Source organism: Melanostigma gelatinosum (genome assembly GCF_949748355.1).
Source record: "Melanostigma gelatinosum genome assembly, chromosome: 11".
NCBI classification, from domain to species: Eukaryota; Metazoa; Chordata; class Actinopteri; order Perciformes; family Zoarcidae; genus Melanostigma; species Melanostigma gelatinosum.
In genome coordinates, this window is record NC_136644.1 from 21,777,391 (window position 1) to 21,800,105 (window position 22,715).

At 44.7% G+C, this 22,715-nt stretch overlaps 1 protein-coding gene across 1 annotated transcript in view; it reads right to left on the minus strand.

The window, feature by feature from the left end:
* The window catches only part of LOC306785053 (voltage-dependent T-type calcium channel subunit alpha-1H-like), a gene marked incomplete at both ends in the record, with an annotated part of 47,108 nt that extends 26,978 nt beyond the window's left edge, over nt 1-20,130 (minus strand). The window contains 8 exons of the mRNA XM_079279278.1: nt 713-1,286; nt 1,403-1,495; nt 1,592-1,904; nt 11,142-11,301; nt 12,409-12,506; nt 12,882-13,015; nt 13,193-13,276; nt 19,867-20,130. Coding sequence (XP_079135404.1) covers nt 713-1,286; nt 1,403-1,495; nt 1,592-1,904; nt 11,142-11,301; nt 12,409-12,506; nt 12,882-13,015; nt 13,193-13,276; nt 19,867-20,130 — 1,720 coding nt within the window. The remainder of the gene's footprint in view (nt 1-712; nt 1,287-1,402; nt 1,496-1,591; nt 1,905-11,141; nt 11,302-12,408; nt 12,507-12,881; nt 13,016-13,192; nt 13,277-19,866) is intronic.
* Between the last annotated feature and the right edge of the window lie 2,585 nt (nt 20,131-22,715).

Genomic DNA, 22,715 nt, shown 5'->3' on the forward strand with positions numbered 1-22,715 from the left:
ACACCAACCTTTAGGCTTGAATAATTTTCCTGATGTTTTTTTTTCTCGCAGCGTCCTTGTTTCTGTCGCATGCAGCTGCTGGTAATGTGTTGTTCCCTTCCCCTTCATTTATCGTATTCCCCATATTTGTTGTCCACAAATCCCATGTGACTACAATGCCCCAAGTGTGATCTTATGTAAGGGATAGACAGATGTGTTGCCTTTGGGCTAATTACCTGATGATAAATATACGCCACAGTGTTCTTGCATTCAGTTTACCTTGAAGGCCTAATCAAGGTCGATGACCAAAAGCTTGTTAATGTTTTGTTTTTATGTGCAGACTCTAGCAAGTGGAAGCTCTTCTTCTTCATCATAATGCTTTGAGCACCAAAAAGCAAAAATTGAATTCACCTCCATTGCGTCAGAGGGGCAGACGTCTGTGATCTGCATGTCTCTGTTGTAATTTGGTAGAAGTGAGCCTCAAGGATTAGTTTTCTTTTAAGAAAGTATTTAAAGAACAAAGCAAAGTTATTCAAATCACTCAGGAACACAGAGGAACATTAAAGCTCTGTTGACTCTTTTTATTTAAAAAAAACACACCGCTAATGTTGCTAGAATACAGGGGGCCTCCACATCTAAGCATCCACCCCAGTAAGGCAGGTTGGCAAGCTGTGTCCTTGACAGCACTCGCGCTCACACATTCACACTCACACACACACCCCTTCGTACTCACCATCCTCCACCTCCAGCTGTGGCAGTCTGTTGACGGCCTCCTTGGCAACCAGCCTCTTCTTGTCCAGGGCCTTTGCATCCAGGTGACTGAGGAGGGGCGATATGAAGGGATAATTAAAACCATTCCCCCCATTTCTGACAGCAGGCTCAAGCTGAGGCTGTTGATGCTGGTGATGACGCTGGTGATGGTGATGATAAAGCTGATGAATGTGCGACAGGTCGTTGGGCACGTGTCCCGAGTGCCGGTGGGCAAGTCCGTTCATTTCTCCTGCTCCGCTCCCTCTGGCCGTTCCGCCTCCTCGGTTCTTTGCGCACGCGCAGTGAAAGTGTGTGCGTGTCTGAGTGTAGCAGCGGGACAGCCGTCGCCACGCCTTGCGGCCCAGGTGAGCAATGTAGCGGATCATCTCCTCGTAGCAGCTTCCTGGTTGACTGTCGCTGGCCAGCGTGGAAGCTGATTGGTGGAGCTGCCGGGCGTGCTGCTCTGATTTCATTAATGCATGTTCCCTCTGCTTTGTTTCAGAAAACTGGGTTGCAATGACGACCAGGCACAGGTTGATCATGAAGAAGGAGCCCACCTGGTCACGACAAGGTACACATTACACTCTGTTGTAGCACACAGTATACGGCATACAGTATGTGGTCTAGCTGTTTTTACGTGTGTGTGTGTGTGTGTGTGTGTGAGATCGCTTACAATAATTAGGAAGATGAAGTAGATAAAGTTGTAGAAGGAATGTGCATCCATGACATAGTACATGATGTCCACCCAACCTTCAAGAGTAATTACCTGTATGAAAGCACACACACAGAATGTAGTGTGTAGTGTGCATCATCATGAAATGATTAAAGATGGATATCTTAATATAAATTGTTCAATATTTACCTGAAAAATGGCAATCCATGCATATCCGATGTTATCAAAGTTAATAGCTCCTTTGTGTGGGTTTAGTTCGCCGGCACGACACTCGTTGTAATACTGGTACCAGTTTACACATGACGCCTGTTCGTCTACATTGAGTCCCAGCTCTGGAGGGGCCTCCTCAGCACCCAGGAAGCAGGAAGTCCCGCTCACGCGGCGGCGAGGCACGTCAGTGCATCGAAGCATCCCGTTCTCTCTTTCCATTGAGCAGATGAAGGGACGGTCCTCGGTGCCATCCGGCCGATAGTAGCCACTCAGGAAGGAGATGTTGTATCTCCTGAAAAAAATATATTCTTTTATTTATTACACATAAAAAAAAAGTATATCCTTATTGTCAACAACTCCTCCAAAAAAGACCAAAACCAACAATGCTTGAGTGTGTTTCTCAGAACTTTTTAACTTCTTTTTTTCTGTCTGGGGCACTCAGCCCAATGGTCCATTTGGTCCTTAAGAATCTTTGAAAATGGATCACAGAAATGTAGATATAGTTGCATTTTTGCATTAACAGCTGGACATTGTTGTTGTTTTTGGCAGTCAATACTCAGGCAGGAGCAAACATTACGTCTATTGCAGACTATTTTCAGATACGGATTATTTGGACATTTGGTGAACGAGTGGGTACTTACAACAACAGGGCCATGTATGTGAGATTGACTCATTTTGGACAACAATGGAGCTCTATAGCACAGATGAATACGCTGTCTCAGACTCTGGATGCACAAATAATACTTGTTATTCAAATCATTTCGTTGTTGGTTTTTGTCCAATCAGGAAACACATTGAATTGGTCTTCTGCTTAAATCGGCCAAAAACAAAATTCAGGTAAAGTGTGAACAATAATTAGAAAGATAGAAAATGTTATCGACATTTTGTTTGTACAAAAGGTCTGATTGCTGAAAAAAAACAGAAAGACATAAGTTCGCTTGAGGAGGAAATGAGGAAACAGAGAGAAATACAGATGAAGGGGAAAAAAGAAAAGCGAGAGGGAGGGAGGGAGGGTGCAGTGGAGAGATAAGCAATCAATTATTTGTGGCGAAGAGAAGGGTCACAGAGAAACAGCACTGGCTCACTTATTATTGAGGAAGGTCATTTTCTTGTTTATGAAGCAGAAAAAAATCCAAATTGCGAACTGCAAAATGAAATCGAGAGAAGGATTAGCTCTGGGTAAAGATGTATTGGCTACTTCTGCAGCAGGCTAATGTGACCACATGAGGCAAAAGCAGGAACCAACAACAACGTGATCTTGTCTTTCCTCGTACAGCTGTCGTGTGTTAGACTGCAATCACAGACTCCTGTCTCAGTGATACAATAAGAATAATGCAGTGCTTCTGTTTTTTGTCATAATGCTGTGTTACAGTCATACTAAACGGAACTGCTTTGAGTCTACGGCTCTCCAATGTGACAACAGAGAATTACTGCCAAATAACTGAGTAGTTTGCTCATGCACTCTTTAATCACAATCACTTTTTAAACCCCCATCTTTTTACTCCAACACCTGCTAGTCTACATTACAGTCGGATCGCCTCTCTCAGGCTATAAAGGTTATGGGTCTGGCACAAGAGGTGTCTATTTATTGTGCAATGAATTTGCAGCAGGCAGCTGCTGTATCTTATGCTCTGACAGTAGATTTGAACATCAATGTTGCAGAGAAAGAGTGGGATCATATACACTCCTCGGCCACTTCGATAGGCTTGTAGAATCTGATGTGAGCCAATACATACATTATATCTTTACAAAGTTGTGATTGGCACTGTCTGAGAGATATTGATTGAACTACATGTTTATTATTGAGCTTGTAGTTTGCAGTGGTGTTGAACTTGACAGCACTTTATTGAGAGGCGTTTCTTTTTTTGGCTCCGCCATTTACATACATGAGAGGGACATATTTAACATATATATAGTAGATATCTGTATATAATAGAATCACCTTTCAATATAATGCACCCCAGTACAACACCTCCACCCACTATGACCTCAATACTACGGGCAGCAGTAGCTTAATCCGTGCGGACGTGGCTTGGTAACTGGAGGGTCGCCCGTTCAAGTCCTTGCATGATTAAGCACAGAGAGTGGAATGGCAGCTGGAGAGGCACCGGACCACCAAATTGCTCCCTGGACTAAAACTAGGATGGGTTAAATACAGAGGCATACAGTGTGCTGTGCTGTGCACAATTGTGTGACAATAGCAGTTCATTTACATTAACATAAAGTAGAATAATTACCTTTCTGACCGTGTCAACAAAAGCTGAATAATTATACGCTCCGTAAGAGTAGAATTCATGGCAGAGCTGTTGTATTCGATTGTACAAGTGTTCCTAATGAAGTGGCCAGTGAGCGTACTCTATGTGAAAACGTTCGGAGGGTATCAAGAGACATTCCAGATTAATTGAATTTAAGATTCTAAATTGCATTTATTGACTGTTTAGGCTTAAACTCAGGGACAACGCTGACTGCTGGAATTGCTGCAACTCTGAAGGGCCTCTTCTTCACCTACTATGGAAATGTGCCATGATTCAGAACTGCTGGCTCAAGGTTCATGAACGTATAATAAATAATACCCGGACCAATTTAGAGCTCTGCCCGGGGCTGTATCTTCTCAGTGATCCACGTATGACATCTCGCTGTGGAGTCACAGACTTTATTCAGACCATTATAATGGTGGGGAAGCAAATCATACTGGAGGAACCCAGACGAGCCCTTATTCCATGAACGGTTCACAGAGTGTAGGCAAAATTGGCAACATACGAACACATTTCTTTCAGCTTGAAGGACAGGAGGGAGAAATGTGTGACAAAGTGGGGAAACTATACTTTAAATACATTGTTAATGTAATATTGAAGTAAATCACACACCACGTACATAACACTTACATACTCGTTATGTGCCTGAGAATTCATTTGTTGCTTTTAAACTATTTTAAGAAGAATTTGATTTGTGTTTTTATACATAAATAAAGTAATTTAATTTGTTTGAACAAAATGTGAACAAAATGTGTTAAAATAAAAATTCAATAAAACACTAATTACAATTTTATTTTTTATTTCATGTGATTATTTTACTGTTTCATTTAATTTTTTTTATTTACTGTACTTGTGTTTAATGGTGGAGCAGATTTGTTTTAATGTGGTTTTTCCTTTGTTACGCTGATTGAAATATTGTTTTTAAAGATGCTATTTCAATAAAGTGTATTGTTATTATCATTATTAGTACTTCTTCAGTTAGTGTAGTAACTGTACCTACATTCGTTTTATTTGACTACTCCGAACAGTACAACAGTATGAAGGCTGTTTCGACATAGCCCCACCTCTGAATTCACCGCCCTCAGGGATTAGTATCTAATCGGGATGGTTGAGCAGATGTGAGGTCAGGTGGTGAACATGATGCAGATGTCTACGTACATGATGCTGATGTTATGTGATATTATCCCATCGTGTTTGTGAACATGTGAGCAGGAGCGAGGTCGGTAGCGAGGTCGGTAGCGATGGTGTAACGGCGATGGTGATCGAGAATGACATGAAGGATCACGTAGGAGAGAACTGGAGTGACAATGAAACTCTGAGGGTTGAAACAGCCACTGAGAGTCCCTGCGTAGCGACACAAAAAATTCACTTAGCCCTCCTAATCCCCTAACTCCCTTGATTTGTGATCTCTAATTCTGGAGGTTCCAGACAGAGCAGATTAGAGAAACAAACAAGATCAGACTTGTGGTATCGATCCCCTCTTAGAAATATTAGCCGAGTGTGTTGAACACGGTGGAGATTTTGCGAAGTAGTGATGTCTCTACCAGCAAAACCGTTGTTTAAATCAGACATATGACTCTGAGGCTCTGAGGCGGTTGTCCAAAACCCCTGTGATGTGTACGGATGGGCGCACACTCATTCTCCTATACATTCACACACACACACACACCCTCACCCCCCCCCCAGACGCCACCTAGTCTAGGGGAGAAGGAGGGGGGGGGGGGGCAGCCATCGCACCCCCGTGGAGTCCGGGAAGCCGGAGGCAGTGTGATCCATGAGAATATGGGTCATTAGTCTAGAGAAGAAAGAAGGGAGAATCCCAGCCGAAGTCAAAAGGGCCGAGTCAGCGGTTTCAGGGAGAACCTCTGACCCGGTCAGATCAGTAAGAGTAGCCTGGGGGAAGCATAAATAACTTGGCCTTGACAGTGGCGTCGCTGAGTCTGCGGGGGAGCTCTTAGCGACACACAGAGAGACCCGGCTTTCTGAAAAATACGCTGATGTAAGGGTTTTTGTGTCATCAATCAAGTGATGTGAAGGGTAGGAATCCGGGTGAAGTCAGACATCTGAAGCCCGTATTAGTATAAATACCAGCAGTTTTGAAACAGCAGAAGACACTTGGAGCAGGACCTTGGAAGAAAGACTTGGAGCAGGAGTTGGAAGGAGGCTCTAACCCCGTGCAGGGCTCCTGCCTGCACGGGGTGAAACTTTAACTTTTTACAGAATCTCCGGACTTTGACTGTCGGAGGTTTTTAAGAAAACTTAGAAGGTTTTTGAAGTCGAAACAGGAGAGAAAGCTCACTCTGTCCAGTCCTGCGCTGGGTGAATCATTAACTTTTTCCTCCGTAGGCTACACAGCCAGCTTCGTCTGCCTGGCTGAGTCAGCTTTTTACAGATCCTTTGTCTGTAAACTACTCTGAAGGGGTTTTTGAATACTTAGGTGATTTCTTCTTATATTTTTCAGTTAACGATTTTCCTCTGCATTTTGGACAAAGAGATTATACTTTGATGTAAATGCAAATAAATAAATAACGAATTAGTTTCTTCGACCAAGCCCTTTTCTTCATATTTTCTTGAGAAGTCAGCCCTGGAGAGGGGTCACACCTCAGATGATTCTCCTTCATCCCCTGAGGTAAGTTGTGTTTGATCCAGCTCGGTACATTACTGATGGCATTCTTGAAATGCCCAAACCACACTGATACTTATTCTAATAATAAAAAAAAAAAAAAAAAATTAATTAATTAATTTTTCAATTTTTTTATTATTGGATTAAAAAATCGTGAGGGGTCACCCCCCGATATCACGTAACATGGCGCCCGAACAGGGACTCGAGAGGGATTAGATCCTAGAAACACTAGAACGTGTATTCTAGGTAGAACAGCGGTTCCCTCTCGGGTTAAAGTACACGGATCCTCCCGAGGATAAAAGAACAGTGATGCAACCTTCCCTACCAATTGTTGTTCGTAATAATATCACTGTTACATTATCGCATGCCTAGGGTGGGGTAGTATTACAGTGTTGATTTTAGTTAATATTTATTGCTGCAAAATTTAAAAAGCCCCCCCCCTTGCTCCTAGCAGAGAGAGCAGGGGAGGAGGGGCGGCCCCCTCCTTTTTGCTCAGAGGAGAGAGAGCGAGCAGGGGAGGAGGGGCGGCCCCCTCCTTTTTGCTCCTAGTAGAGAGAGCAGGCAGAGGAGGGGAGGCAGCTCCCCCCTCTTTGTTCAGCGGTTAAGTTCCAGCGAAAATCTAACGGAAGTACTCGGTCCTTCGTCATCAGCTGTGGCTGCTCTGGTCGCTGCCTCTGGTTGACGTGGGCGGGCTCTTGTGAACTCATGACAATGTCACAGGTGACAGCTCTTTTGGAAGGTGTCTTGACTGCAAAGAAAGAAAAAAGCAGAGACTCGAGAGAGATTAGGCCCTAAAACACGAGAATGTGTAACATAGGGGATCAGATTTTCTCTCTCGCGTTAAAATCGTAATAATATCACTGTTATATTATTGCATGGCTGGATACCTGAGAGGCCTTAGGCCCTAAAACACTAAAGGTGTGAAATAGGGGATCAGATTGTGTGTCTCTCAGGTTAAAGTCAAAAACGCTCCCTCCTTGTTCAGAGGAGAGGGAGCGATCAGGGGAGGAGGGGCAGCCCCTCCTTCCCTTGCTTTCACGGCAGCTCAGAATGAGCTAGAATGATGGTGACAAAGAGACTTCACTAAGGAAAAAAAGCAAACCGCTCGCCCACGACAAGCCACGACAAGCAGAATAAATGGCCCACGCTAGTCCGAAAATGGCTGAACCTTCCCTTATCTTTCCTCCAGGGTGGAGAGGGAATGATGCACTCACTGAGGTCCTGCTTGAACAAGCCTCTCAAATAGGGACCAATATGCATGAGGGATTACGAAATGAGGGACACGACAAGGTCAATAGGTTTTTTGACACAAAATCTAGTTCCTCTTCCTAACCTTAGAACACATCCAACACAAAGTGAGGTCACGGGTCAACAGTGAACGATGGTTGATGGCTTCAAGACAGCTACGCCAGGAAAAGAAAAAAGGCAAGCCAGTATCCCATCAGGCATGGGCCTCACGTTGACTTCTGTGACCTCACACTTGACATTCCACAAACCGGCTGGATCATCAGCTGCTCAGGGGACATGATTTTGCCTAGAATGAGCCTGGACAGCCATCTATTGGCATTCAGGGGAACTCCAAAATCACCGTTTCTCTAAATATAGTTAGGGTCTTTAATCCTTTAAAAGTATATCATTTTTTGTTTGTTACTTTACCAGTTCAATTCTTATCAGCCGTATATTTTACACAAGCTTCTCTGATTTTTCAGTTTCTCCTGCGAGGACATTTTGTTCATTTCTTATTTTATATTTTTTACGATCTTATCCTTTATATTAAGTAGGGATTATATACACATCGTTTGAGTGTTTTATGCAGTTGTTACGGACTGAGCATTTATTTTTAGTTTTAAAACTTTTTCAAACTTTTAAGTTGAATATTCTAGTTAAGGAAGGAGAGAGCCTTTTCAGATTTTTATGTTTTGATTTCTACACAATTTCTACCCTGGTCATTGTGTGAAAATGAATCTTGGACCAGATGACTGGCCCAGCCCAACGATCTATGATCCTGATCTGTACTTTCATATGGCATACAGAAGGGCGAGGGCAACAGCAGCTAACAATATCCTTCACGATTGTATAAAACTTAATCGGCTGCGAGATAGCACGCTTCAGTCTAGAAAGGACAGGTTGAAACAGGTAGTCATTTAAGGTTTTCTCTTTCTTTGATACTTTACTGCTATTTTTGTTGAATACTTTTATCCTCATCCCCTGGATATATTGGGTTTAACCTCTCATCCCTGAGGTCTCCAGGTTAACCACACCGAATCTCCAAGCTCGGGGCAGGTCCAGTTGGACCGGCGGGTTGTACCACTGTCGGACTCGCCAGAATCACCCACTGCTATCTCTCCCTCTCTGTCTCCCAACGTCAACATGACCCTGACCTCTGTCCACTCTGTGGACGAAGAAATCAATCCCCGAAACGTGTACGGGCCCTTACGTGATGCAACGGACCTGAGGGACCATCAGCCCATCGGGGGAGAACCGGCCTACGCGGACCTGGGTCCTTATCAGTATCCAAATACTGAAACTGGACTTTCCGTGGGCCCGGGGGCCTGCATCGACTCTAACGACCAGGGGGTAGAGGAATATGTCCTCTGGGACAGAAAGCGGGCTGAGACAGGTGACGTCTTGGACGGGAGATGCTGAACTATCGACAGTGACGGGTACTGGCGTGGCTCGCATGTGACTCTGGACATTGACTTTTCTGCTCTAGGAGAGCGAAGAAAAGAAAAAATACAAAAACAAAGAGGTTGTGGGGGTATTTTGTATTTTCTGATATGTTCAACGTTTTGTATCCTGTACTTTTATGATATCTTTGAGAGGTGGCTTTTGTTTTTGGGGATGGGGAGTGTTTTACTTTTTAGCGTTGCTTTTTCTTCTTTTAAACTATGTTTTCAGATAGGATTCATTTTCTTTTTCCTGTCTTTATTTCAATGATATAATTTCATGTGTTGTGTTTCAATATGATTCAGGTTCCCGTTGTTTTTCTGGGAATACCTGCTTTTGTGCATTTTTGACGATACAGAAGTTATGATGGACCTCTACTGTGAGAGTATGAGATGTTCTATTTTTCGTGTATCTGGTGCCATTCGAGAGAGGGTGTTAGGAGATGTGGCGAATTAGCCCAGATAGCATAGAAAATGGTTGATCTTCCGTTCACTGCGATAGACATTGACATTGTCTTTTGTGTGATACAAGAACGGAGGTAGAGACAAGTCACGATTCGCAAGAGAGGGTGTTGAACACGGTGGAGATTTTGCGAAGTAGTGATGTCTCTACCAGCAAAACCGTTGTTTAAATCAGACATATGACTCTGAGGCTCTGAGGCGGTTGTCCAAAACCCCTGTGATGTGTACGGATGGGCGCACACTCATTCTCCTATACATTCACACACACACACACACCCTCACCCCCCCCCCAGACGCCACCTAGTCTAGGGGAGAAGGAGGGGGGGGGGGGCAGCCATCGCACCCCCGTGGAGTCCGGGAAGCCGGAGGCAGTGTGATCCATGAGAATATGGGTCATTAGTCTAGAGAAGAAAGAAGGGAGAATCCCAGCCGAAGTCAAAAGGGCCGAGTCAGCGGTTTCAGGGAGAACCTCTGACCCGGTCAGATCAGTAAGAGTAGCCTGGGGGAAGCATAAATAACTTGGCCTTGACAGTGGCGTCGCTGAGTCTGCGGGGGAGCTCTTAGCGACACACAGAGAGACCCGGCTTTCTGAAAAATACGCTGATGTAAGGGTTTTTGTGTCATCAATCAAGTGATGTGAAGGGTAGGAATCCGGGTGAAGTCAGACATCTGAAGCCCGTATTAGTATAAATACCAGCAGTTTTGAAACAGCAGAAGACACTTGGAGCAGGACCTTGGAAGAAAGACTTGGAGCAGGAGTTGGAAGGAGGCTCTAACCCCGTGCAGGGCTCCTGCCTGCACGGGGTGAAACTTTAACTTTTTACAGAATCTCCGGACTTTGACTGTCGGAGGTTTTTAAGAAAACTTAGAAGGTTTTTGAAGTCGAAACAGGAGAGAAAGCTCACTCTGTCCAGTCCTGCGCTGGGTGAATCATTAACTTTTTCCTCCGTAGGCTACACAGCCAGCTTCGTCTGCCTGGCTGAGTCAGCTTTTTACAGATCCTTTGTCTGTAAACTACTCTGAAGGGGTTTTTGAATACTTAGGTGATTTCTTCTTATATTTTTCAGTTAACGATTTTCCTCTGCATTTTGGACAAAGAGATTATACTTTGATGTAAATGCAAATAAATAAATAACGAATTAGTTTCTTCGACCAAGCCCTTTTCTTCATATTTTCTTGAGAAGTCAGCCCTGGAGAGGGGTCACACCTCAGATGATTCTCCTTCATCCCCTGAGGTAAGTTGTGTTTGATCCAGCTCGGTACATTACTGATGGCATTCTTGAAATGCCCAAACCACACTGATACTTATTCTAATAATAAAAAAAAATAAAAAAAATTAATTAATTCATTTTTCAATTTTTTTATTATTGGATTAAAAAATCGTGAGGGGTCACCCCCCGATATCACGTAACAAGTGAAAGAAGCTAAGCGGTTGCGAGCAAACTTTTGACACATGGTTTCAGAGTGAATGAGGCCAATTCACCCCCTTGTCGTGACATCTGCCGGTTACTACGGCAACTCACATCTTGACATCCTCTCCCATGAAACAGCGGTTCCTCAGTAGCCCCGCCCACAGCTGCACGCCGACGATGCCGAAGATGAAGAAGACGAAGAAGCACAGTGCCAGCACGTTGCCCAGCATGGGAAGAGTGTCTAGAAGGAGGGTCACCAGGATACGCATACCTGCCAACACACACACATACAGCATAAACACCACGGGCAACTGTGCACATACGAGCAAACGTCCGCATGTAAACTTAACTTTTTAGCAAAATGGCGCCACAGGAAGAGTCGGCCAGAGGAATTTCTTAATGTGCAATGCTCAAAGTTAGAGCAGTGCAATTAATTGAATGGCAAATAATTAAGAGTTCAAATGGTGATAATTAGCCTCCACTCTGCTGAAGAGCACAGATACAAAGTCTTCCTTTTTACTGCTTTTAGACGTGGCTACTTCAACCACACTCAGTGGTAAGTTGTGCTAAGGTCACAGAGCGTAGTAAACAAATGTAAGTTGGCTGGCCAGGTTGTGCAACGAGCTGTTAAGAACAACGCAAGAATCACAATGGTTTCCATGACTTTGTTCACTGTGTGCTGATTTGTTTTAAACATGCATTCATCAAAAGGAAAGCAGGAGCCGCTAATAGCAATGAAATGAAGTGAAATGTACAGGTCGGCCAGAGAGTACAAGGACGGTGGCACATTTTTTAATGTCTTGGCTATGAATGCGACTGCTGACTTTCAGCTGAAGATGTTTCCGTGTCAGATGAACAATGTAAAAATGGAATCCCTTTTTATACAGTATTGTTTCGTAATAAGGGACAGAGAAGGTTTATTGGGCTTCAGGCGATATCTTTCCTGCTGATGCTCTGCCAGGTCTACACTGCAGTCATCTTGGTTCTGTAGGGGGGGGGGGGGGGGGAGTGCTCTCAATCTGGTCCAAGTCAAACACACAGTGAGTTGGATTGCAGTCAGGTCAGTGAATTGTGCAGTCACTAATGTTATGTGTTTTGGCCATAAAGAAAACCCTAAATTGCCTTCCCTCTTCTCTTCATCTCTTTACAGTCTTTGACCTGCTGCATTGTCTTAAAGGTAGCTGAGTCCTACACTGTTCTTCACCCAATCTATATGTGAACACTCCTAGAAGTTCATAGTCAGCACTTTACCCTCACAGTCACTGTTTCATTTAAAAGCCAGCGTACCTGAGTACAAAGCCAAGACGGTGAAAGACAATGCAAAACGGCCGTAATGCTCTGTGAGTGCAGTTGGAAGAAAAAAAGGATAAAAACTCACTGGGAACTCTGTTGATGGCTCGCAGCGGGCGGAGAACCCGGACCGTCCTGATGGCTGATAGGCTGACGTTGTGTCCATCAAGCGAGTACTCCAGCATTCTGCGGAGAGGGAAAGTGCTGTGTCACTGGCTCAGCCTGACCTTGGGAAACCCTGACGGTCTACAGGGATCCCAGCAGAACCCAGTGCACCGACTCTGAGATACAGAGCCTTTTAACGACCAATCACCGAGGTCTCTGCCTCTCAGGACCGAATGATGCCATTGTCATTCTGCGGAGCTGTCACGCACACACACACACACACGCACACAACTTTCCGCCAGTTCATCTAAGCACGCGCACACACACACGCTTGACATTTAACTGGCATTAAACAAGTGTCTCAGCTTTACACAAAACACACACAATTTTGGCTCATGTTTAATGTCAGACGCGCTTGTGTACATGTGCATGCGTGTGCATCTGTTGTACACTCACCCGACAATAACAATGAAGAAGTCCAATCTGTTCCATGTGTCGCCAAGGTAACCGTTGTGACCTATGACCCCAAGAGCCACCATCTTCATTATCATTTCCGTGGCAAAAAAAACAAAGATTCCATCATCCAGAGCCTGTACACACACACACACACACACACACACACACACACAGAGGATTAGCGTAAACTGATTAAGTGGGGTGGAAAAATTAAATCAAAAACTTTTCAGACCCTTGACAATAAAGTCTCAAAGCTGAATATAATTAGTTTGCAATTTCAGATTTTGTGTGCGTGTGGGTGTGTGCGTTACCTGCAGCAGGAAGGGTGTGTGGTCACAGGGCTGGAACATCCCTAGAGTCACACAGTTCAGCAGGATGGCCAAAATGCTCACACGCTCAAACCATGTGACAGAAGGTTAAGGGTCGACACCACGGCAGAGATTGGACATTGATTACATTTGCAAAATTCAATATTAGCACATTTCATGGAGCGGTGCGTGTACGTTTAGCTAATTAGGTTGATTGACAGGAGTCCTAACAACAAGCCGAGTAGATTGCTGCTTGTATGTTCCACTTCAGCTCCACCCAGGTGTCCTCACTTAGAAAATCAAAAATACATATTTTTCTTCTTACTTGTAGTGCTTTTTATCAATCTAGGTTTTTCTGGTGTGAGTTGCTTCATTTTGGAGATATAGGCCACAGACATGTCTGCCTTTTCTCAAATATAACGGGACTCTATGGCACTCGGATTGTGGTGCTCAAAGTGACAAGAAAATAATTTTGAAGAACTAAACAGCAATGTCTCTTTACTGAAATCATGACTCGGTTTCTCGAGTTAATCAACAGATCACAAGCCAAGTTCGATATAGTCCCGTTACATTCGAGAGAGAGCTGATATCTCCAAAACTAGGCAACTCACACCAAAACAATATATCAATAAAAAGCAGTAGAGGAAAAACATGTGTTTTTGATTTGGGGCTGAACCGTCCCTTAAAGATTAGCTTGCAAGGGCAGCCTCAGTGCTCTTTGTCATAGATTCTACCAGTGCAGTAATAAACACCATTCTTCCAAAAATATATTAGAGAGCACCGTCTACAATGTCACTCTAAAATATCACATTGAGATCTGGTGACTGTGAAGACCATAGAATATGATTCAGATCATTTTCATTCTCATTAAACCATCCAGTGACCCTCGTGCCCTGTGTGGAATCGTCTGCGTACATTATGTTTCCCTGCTCATTTATTCAGGTTTTTCCTTTGATTTGTCATCCATCTGTGGCTAGCCAATGGTAATGTCTGCTGTAACCCAGGGGGAAACCCTGAGGAAACCGAATGGTGGACATTAAACGTCCAGCCATGTCTATCTTTCGCTGCACAAAACATTACCGGACTAAATTTACAAAAGCTCTGTGAGCAAGCACACACAACTCTGAATTTTGCACCTCACAGCTTGTGAAATCGAATTTGCAAGCTGCAGAACTGAATGTACCGAACCATAAAATGATTGCTATAAGGGTGCAAACTAGCTATAATAGGCTTAAATGTATCAACTTTGATTTATAAGCACAACGTCTGACAGGACGTTGTGACATGTGTAATACTCTCAACTACAAAAGAAAGACAGCTACCATGAAACAGTTGGCAAGACATTTAAAGTCAGTTTCAGTATAAACTTGCTTATGGTGGGTTTCTGTGCATCTGTGTTGCTTGCTAGCTGTCAAACTGGAAGAAGGAGCACAGCTCAGACGTGGAAAGCAGAGCGGTTTAAAGGGGGAAGGAGTCAGACGTAGAAAGTTAAAGGAAAGATTGTGTTTGCGTCACACAAACACAGATGCACACATACGCTCACAAACGTGAAAGCTGCTGAATGGATGACAGGAACGTATTCAAGAGCCAAGGACGCGTAAATAATAAAGCCTTGGAGCATGCACATGGACGCACACACACACACACACACTCACACACACACACACACACACACACACACACTCACACACGCTCAGACACGCTCAGACATAGAGTCCCCTGCCCGGACACTTTGCTCCCAAGAGGGCAGAAAAATTAATGAGAGTACAATCCTTTATCACCCCTGAGACCCCTGAGGGGGCGGGGGGGGGGGGGGGAGAGAGAGAGAGAGAGAGAGAGAGAGAGAGAGAGAGAGAGAGAGAGAGAGACAGACAGACAGACAAAGAGAGGGAGAGAGAGAGACAGAGAGAGAGAGAGAGGGAGAGACAGAGAGACAGACAGACATAGAGTCCCCTGCCCGGACACTTTGCTCCCAAGAGGGCAGAAAAATTAATGAGAGTAGAATCCTTTATCACCCCTGAGACAGAGAGGGGGGGGGGAGAGAGAGAGAGAGAAAGAGAGAGAGCGACAGACCGACAGAGAGAGAGAGACAGACAGACAGAGAGAGGGAGAGAGAGACAGACATACAGAGAGAGAGAGAGAGAGAGAGAGAGAGAGAGAGAGAGAGAGAGAGAGAGAGAGAGAGAAAGAGAGAGAGAGAGAGAGGGTAATCCAGTGTCCTCCCTTTGCTGTGGTTGCCATAGGAACCCCCATCTCACCGTGGGAACTGACTCCTGAGTTTCAGTGCTTGCATCCTGTCTGGACTGGAACACAACACAATTAACACTCACACATAAACACACACACACACACACATAAACACTCACACACTCACACATAAACACACACACATAAACACTCACACACACGCACACACAAAAGAAAATGATGTCCTTCAGCGCAACTCCCTCCTTCATTTCCTCAACGCTGAGGAGGATCTAATCCTGCTCCATCTGTAGACATTACAGCATCACTTGCATAACCATGAATGTCTATGAGACACACACATCCACACACACCCATAAGAAGGGACGGAGCAGGGTCAAAGTGTGAGTGATGGATGAGACGGGAGTATTTCCAGCGTTGGCCCATCATTCACCATCAGTGATGATGAGACACAGTGGGGACGTCCTCTGTCCCTCTGTCTCGCTCGATTCATTGCTTTTCCTTGATCAGTTATCACGCTCAACCTTTCCCTCTATCATCTCTCATTTTCCTCCACAGCCCTTTTCCCCTCTCTTTGGCCCAATTATTTTCTCTTTGCTCCGCTCCTCCTGCTCTCTGTGTATCCCTCTTGCTTCGTACAGCGCGGTATAATTTCCAATCTTCATTCCGTATCATTTATTGCACATCTTTTGTGCTCGTACGCTCCTATCTCTCTCTCTACGAAACGCCCTTCCGCATCTCCACAAAGGATTGCCCTTGGGCAGAGTAGTCTCTCTGGCATAAACCTGAGTCTCAGCCAACAGATGAACTACAACTACACTTAATAATTAACATCGTCAGAGGGCTGGAGAGGCAGAGAGACTGACAGGGTGAGAAATAGAGATGTGGATACAGTAAGGGAGAGGAAGTGGAGAAAGAAACAGGGGAAATAAAAAAAAGCAGAGCTGAACAGCGGGATGAAAGAGGTTAACACTCCGACGATACAAGTTCTTAAGTGTAAACAACTGAAAATGTTACGTGGCCTCCATGCTTTGTTCTGTCGCCCTAATTGCCTCCATCTTCTTGTTCTTCCTCCCCCTCCAAGAACCACCACCACCACCTCCTCCTCGTCTGTCGTGCTCTCCCCCACTCCAACTCTCGCTCTCCTCCAGTGTGCCAACACAGGTAATAAAGGTCAGGCAGATATTATAAATCAAATCAGATCACGTCACCCTGATCTTTCTGGCATCATCCTCCACCCTTGGCTCGGATACACATGCTCGGGGCAGCATGTGGGAACATTTTCAAAGGCAACGTTCATTAACTTAAAAGGATCACCCATAGGGACACACAGGCCATCTGGATACACACAGAATATGTGGCCACATTTTCTGGCTTGAGAAGCTTTTTGATTTTTCAATGTGGTACCACTGTCTAATAAGACACCCTAGCTTTCATAGCTTTGCACATCAGTTATAAACCATTCAGAAGAACTACTTCTGGGCTGCCAGGTTGTAAAAATCCCTTTGGCTGGTTTGTATACCCTCTTTACTCTTGAATTCATTTGAAAGACTTCTTCTTAGTACAAAAGGAGAAACCTACAAGTGCTTATTAATGACTTCTTAACTAAAAGATGGTATATTTTCTTTAGCCGTGCTATAGCCACATGGCTCGATGGATGGCCATGTCATTTGGTTCACCACAGACTGAAAATATTTAAACAACTACCGGATGGATTGACATTCAATTTGGTAAACATATTAATTGTACCCAGTGGATCTATGTTAAAGACTATGGTGATCCTCTGACTTTTCATCTCGCACCATCATTACATTGAATGTTTAACGAGTCAAACGATTGCTGTTTTTTAGAAATAAAATATTCTAAACCAATGGTTAAAGGGTCTATTGAGCCGGGTTAGGCTCGATAGACCCTTTAACCATTGGTTCTATTGATCAAAATAACATAAAATGTAAACTACTGTGTATGAATAATAGTAATGAGCAACCTGCTCGCTAGTTTCCTCATGCTCGTTCTCTCTCTCCACACACAGACTTGATTAAATGTAACCTAGTTAAGCTCAAAGTCTGTCATGTGCAGTGTGTGCGTGCGTGTGTGAGTGTGTGTGAGTGTGTGTGTGAGGGTGTGTGTGTTAGTGTGTTAGTGTGTGTGTGTGTGTGTTAGTGCGAGAGAGCGAGAGAGAGGGAGAGAGTGTCTGAAATGAACGTGGCTCAAGTTAAGACACTGTGAAGTTGTCCAATCCTCTGGCTCCACCCCCACAGAGTGTGACAGCTGGTAACCATGGAAACACGTGCAGGAATCATGTTAATTGGCTGAAATGACAGCTCACCCTACTTTAAGTGAGACCTCATCCTGTCCATCGTTGTCTCACCCACCTCTCCCTCACACACACACACACACACACACACACACACACACACACACACACACACACTACAACCCAATTAAGAGGCAGTTTAAAAAAAAGGAAAATAGTGATACATAGGAGGGCATGGGATTAATATTGAGTAAGGGGGATGAGAGAAAGAGTAAAAGAAAAGAGAGAGAGCGCAGAAGAAGAAAGGCAGGCAGAGAAAGGTACTAGTACAGGAATGACACACAGCTTTTCTCGTCTTTGAACAAAAGGAAACGCTCTGAATGTTTCATGCACTGCTGAATAAGTTATGTATATGTGTGTGTGTGTGTGTGCGTGTGTGTGTGAGTGTGTGTTGCCTACGCACCTCCCCACATGTATGTGCGTGTTTCTATGTGTGTCATACGTTACATGGAAAAGCTCAGCATTCACAAAGTAGGCGCCTTGTTCCACACTTGGAATCTAACGTCTCCCCCTCCCAGAGAAATATATGAAAGAGATCAATGTAGCTTTGAAGGAATACAAAGACCGTTATATGATAAGCAAAAGCCAACGTCGTTTCTGTGCCAAATAAATGTGTTCGATAGACGTGCTGTAGCGTGGAGAGATGTACAGTATGTTGTCAACACGGCACAAAAGGAGGATGACTGTGTTTCTAAGAGGGAGGAAATGGAAGGACATGAGATCGGAAATGAATTTGTAATATGTACTGAGTGCAAAAAGGCAGACTGGAAGGAGGGGTCAACTCGGGACAAATATGGGACTTGCAGCTCTTGGGGACCCCCCCTCCTAGTGTGCTCACATTAATGTCCCTGTCGAACAACGTCCACCCACATTACTTCCCCCGCAGATCACTCACACACACGCACACGCACACATAAGTAAAACGTATCGACATATCTACAATTAATCATATAATGGCACGTGCCAGTATAGCGGTGCCGTGTGGACACGCAAACAGATGAGATGACTGACAGACACGAAAACAAACAAATAATCGGAAGTAACCGGGCCGTCGGGGCAGAGCTACGCTGTTGCCAAGCAACCAGGTGATTCCTCTAAAGTGCCTCTCCATGGGAGAATCCCTCGTTTGTGTGAGGGCATTCACACGCTTGTTTGTGTGTGTGTGTGTGTGTGTGTGTGTGTGCGTGAATGTGTGTGTGTTTGTGAATGTGTGTCCAGTAAGTTAGTGCTGACACAGTGAGTGTACAATAATCTGAGATGTGGCCATGGTAACAACCCAGCAGGCGAGTTTTGTCGACAGCATTTGTAGTGTTCCCCCCCCCCTTTTTTTATTTTGGTGTACATTTTATTTATTCAGCAATTTTGTATTTATACTTTATAGAGAACACAGAGTGCTGACGGTGGCAGATACCCACAGACGTGCACAAACGACCGACACACACACACACACACACACACACACACACACACACACACACACGGAGTCATAAGCAGCGGAAAATATTCAATTTGGAAACCCTTGACAAATCCCTGAGGTGTTGCTGACGTTTGGGCACGCTTCAGAGTATTCATAGCTGCTCACACACACACACGCTGCAGCGCTGATAACTACACACACACACACACACTCACACCTTCACGTCATCAGCAGAAGTGGATAGAGAGGTTGAGACGAAGAGTGAGAGACAGGGAGAGGAATGGGAGGTGAGTGGATGAAGACTGAAGCAGAGCGAGGTTGGGAGGCGACGTGAGGTCTTACTGTTTGTGACTCCTGCTGTATGAATGGAGACCAGTAACAATGCTACTGACAGGCGACTGTAACCCTGGAGATTCATTATGCCTTGTCACCATGGAAACCTCCAATCAGGGACAAATATCACCCATCTTTTCCAACAACTAATGGGTCCAAGGAAATACCTGAGATCTTCCAAACACACACACACACACACACACACACACACAGACACACACGCACGATACTGACCTTCTTCCTGTCTCTCTTGTGTTTAAAGCTAAAGTAAACATCTCGGCGCGAGGTGCCTTGTAGGTACAACAGCTTTGAGAGAGTACAGAGCTGAAACACAAACAGACAATGTCTCTCTCACATTCATTCGCACACACACACACACACAAGTTCTCAGTGCACTCCGGGCGGTGAAGGATATGGGTGGCAAACAGCTCGAAGGCACCAGGAGCGGGGTGGGCTGGTTTGGGTCAGAGCCAAAAGAACCACTGGTGCTAGAGTGGGATACGGCAGCTCTTCTTTTTCCTCTTCCTCCTCCTCTTCCTCCCCTTCCTGCTCCCTCTCCTCTCTCTCAACTGACACATGCACCTTCTCCCCCTCCTCCTCCTCATTCCCTTCCTCCTGCGTTGGTCCTCGGTGCTGCTCATGCAGGTCTGAGTTCTGGTTGGCCGTCATCGCCGTGCTGTGAACAGCCTGAACCTAAAACAGGGCGCAGGGGGGCAACGGCAAACTGTTCAGGACACGGGCAACATATGGATGCATGTGTGTGTGTGTGTGTGTGTGTGTGTGTCCGCGTGACTTTGTATGATTCTGCTGTGTTGCCTCGTGGATGGAACTGCAGCTCCACAAAACAAACTGCGCTGATCGTCAAGCCTGTCCATCAGACCCTTTACCCTCTAAGCAGCACAGAAACTCTGTTTTTCTCTGAAACAATAAGCGACCTTCGGGGGAAGGATCCCAGCCAGCAAGCACTCCTGTGCAGGAAACATAAATCTACAAAAACCTAAACAGAATGAACTGAAGGGACGTGAGCAAAGTTGCAAACACAGTGTCAGCGCAGGAAGCACTTAGACCACTTCATTTTAATCCCACAGCTGTACAAGTCAGTGACGACAACAGGCCATTACTGCTGATGCTTTGAATCCGGACTGGCTTTCAACAATCTGGACAGACAGTGAGAGAAAGTAGCTTAGACGGCTTGTACATGTTGCTGTGAAGTGAATAAAGCCTGGGGTATTTCATCCATTTACGATCACTTTCCACTCATGATGATTACTTATAGCTCTCTGAGGTATCGTTTTTTTCTTGAGCTATAATTTAACATAGAATCTCATGACACGCTGTGACTTTGTCGAGCTACAACAGCCTGTGGTTAAATTGTATAAGTTCTGACAGGGATTTCTTGAAGCATTGGAATATCATGTAGGAAATGTCAAATTGAATGATGATCGCAGCTTAAATTAAGAGCGTGATCACAAGAGCGGATTCATTTCTTGGCTTTTCATTTGCCGATTTCAATTTCATCACATTTTCTGCTTTGTTGGACAGTATGCAGTGGAGTTTGGCAGTAAAAGATGGGAGTTGGAGCATGTGACACAGTCCACGTTGTCTCAAGTGCACGGCAAACACTCCCCACTGCTCATTCCATTGCTTATTGATCCCCTGAGATTCTGGAAAATGTATTCCAAAGCTTCCAATTTGTCGTCAAGTTGGTAGCAAGAGCTGCATTATTTGGAAAACGAACATAAAGAACAATCAGGACAGCAGAAGTCTGGGCCAACCACGAGTCTGTGCAGGCATTGTGCTCTGCCTACCGTGAGACAGGACAAGAGGAGAGCTGGCATGCAAGTGCAGGAGTGTTTCTGTGTGTGCCTTTGATGAAAATAATGAGATTGAATCTGCCACTATCCTTCTTTCCTGTGTATTTTTATTATGGTCACGTTGCCTAGATTGAGTGAGGAGTCCAGGGCCGCACAGTTTAAGGCTTTGTGTTGTGATTCAACAGTAGCTGATGGGCGGACATCAATCAACCATTGAAAAAAAAGAAAGCAAGTCTTCTGCACACACCTGCTGATGAGCCCCTTCAAAAGACTTTAAAAACTCATTATGAATCCTCCTGAAGGCCAACCAGTTCCAGATACCGACGATGTCTACGAGGCTTACACCATGTCCCAGAATTACACTGAAACGCAAATAGTCTAATTAATCCTAGAATAAACGGTAGAATGATATAAAATCAAACATCTCCACATTAGTCTCGTAATTGTTGTGATATTATATGATGTAATGTATATATATATATATATATATATATATAAATATACAGGCCTACCATAAAGTGCATTAAGGCCATTAACTTATAACACTTTACCTGGTTATGAGAACATTATTTTAATTCATTTTAATTTCTTCCTTTATGAGGAAGACACACCGCCATTGACAAAGAGTGACATCATAGGATCTGGACATCTTCTATTGTGTCACGGGCATTCACCAAGCGCAGTGCACGGGACAGGAGAGCAAAGACAAAAGTATATTATTGCACAAAAAACAAAAAAACTTTGACTGCCTTCCTTACCGGGGTGCAGCGTCCATCCACCGGCGTCATTCACTCCGGGTCCGCCGTGCGCCCTGAGCTGGAGCCCTGGTGCTCCATCTGAGTGCAGCCCGCTGGTCCTCTGCCTCCTCCCCCCTGCAGATGTCCAAACTCAGTCCGTCAGTCGGGACTCGGGTGGATGAAAACAAAGAGGGGGGGGGGGGGAATTATGGAGGAATGTGGCGCAGAAGTTTTAATAACCGTGAAAAGTAAAGTTAAATTGAACCAGGTGGCTCCCCGTGCGTCTGCGTCCCCTCAGCCGCTGGACGCGCTCTGCGGTGTTCAGGTACCGGAGTTCAGGCGCACCGGGGAGAGAGAGAGGGAGAGCCGCGTCAAGCCAGCCAGAGAGAGGCAGACCGGAGATACCTTCAAAATAAGTCCCGGAAGCCACACAGTCTTGTTACACCTTGTTGAATGCCATAAATCGAGTATTTAGGCTTTTATTACAGCATTATCTTCGGTAGTATAAACTAGAAAACATAGTAGCTGGTGAACAAACAAAATCAGTAGGAGCACAGCACTTTGTTGCCATTGCAACCAGATGGTTAGCTGCTACTAGCGTGTGCTAAAGGGAACAAATCACTTAAGTGCAACACTCACTAAGTTATATTAAGAGAAACAGTGTTACCATCAGCAACCAACAGTTTCCCAAGGCGGCCTAATC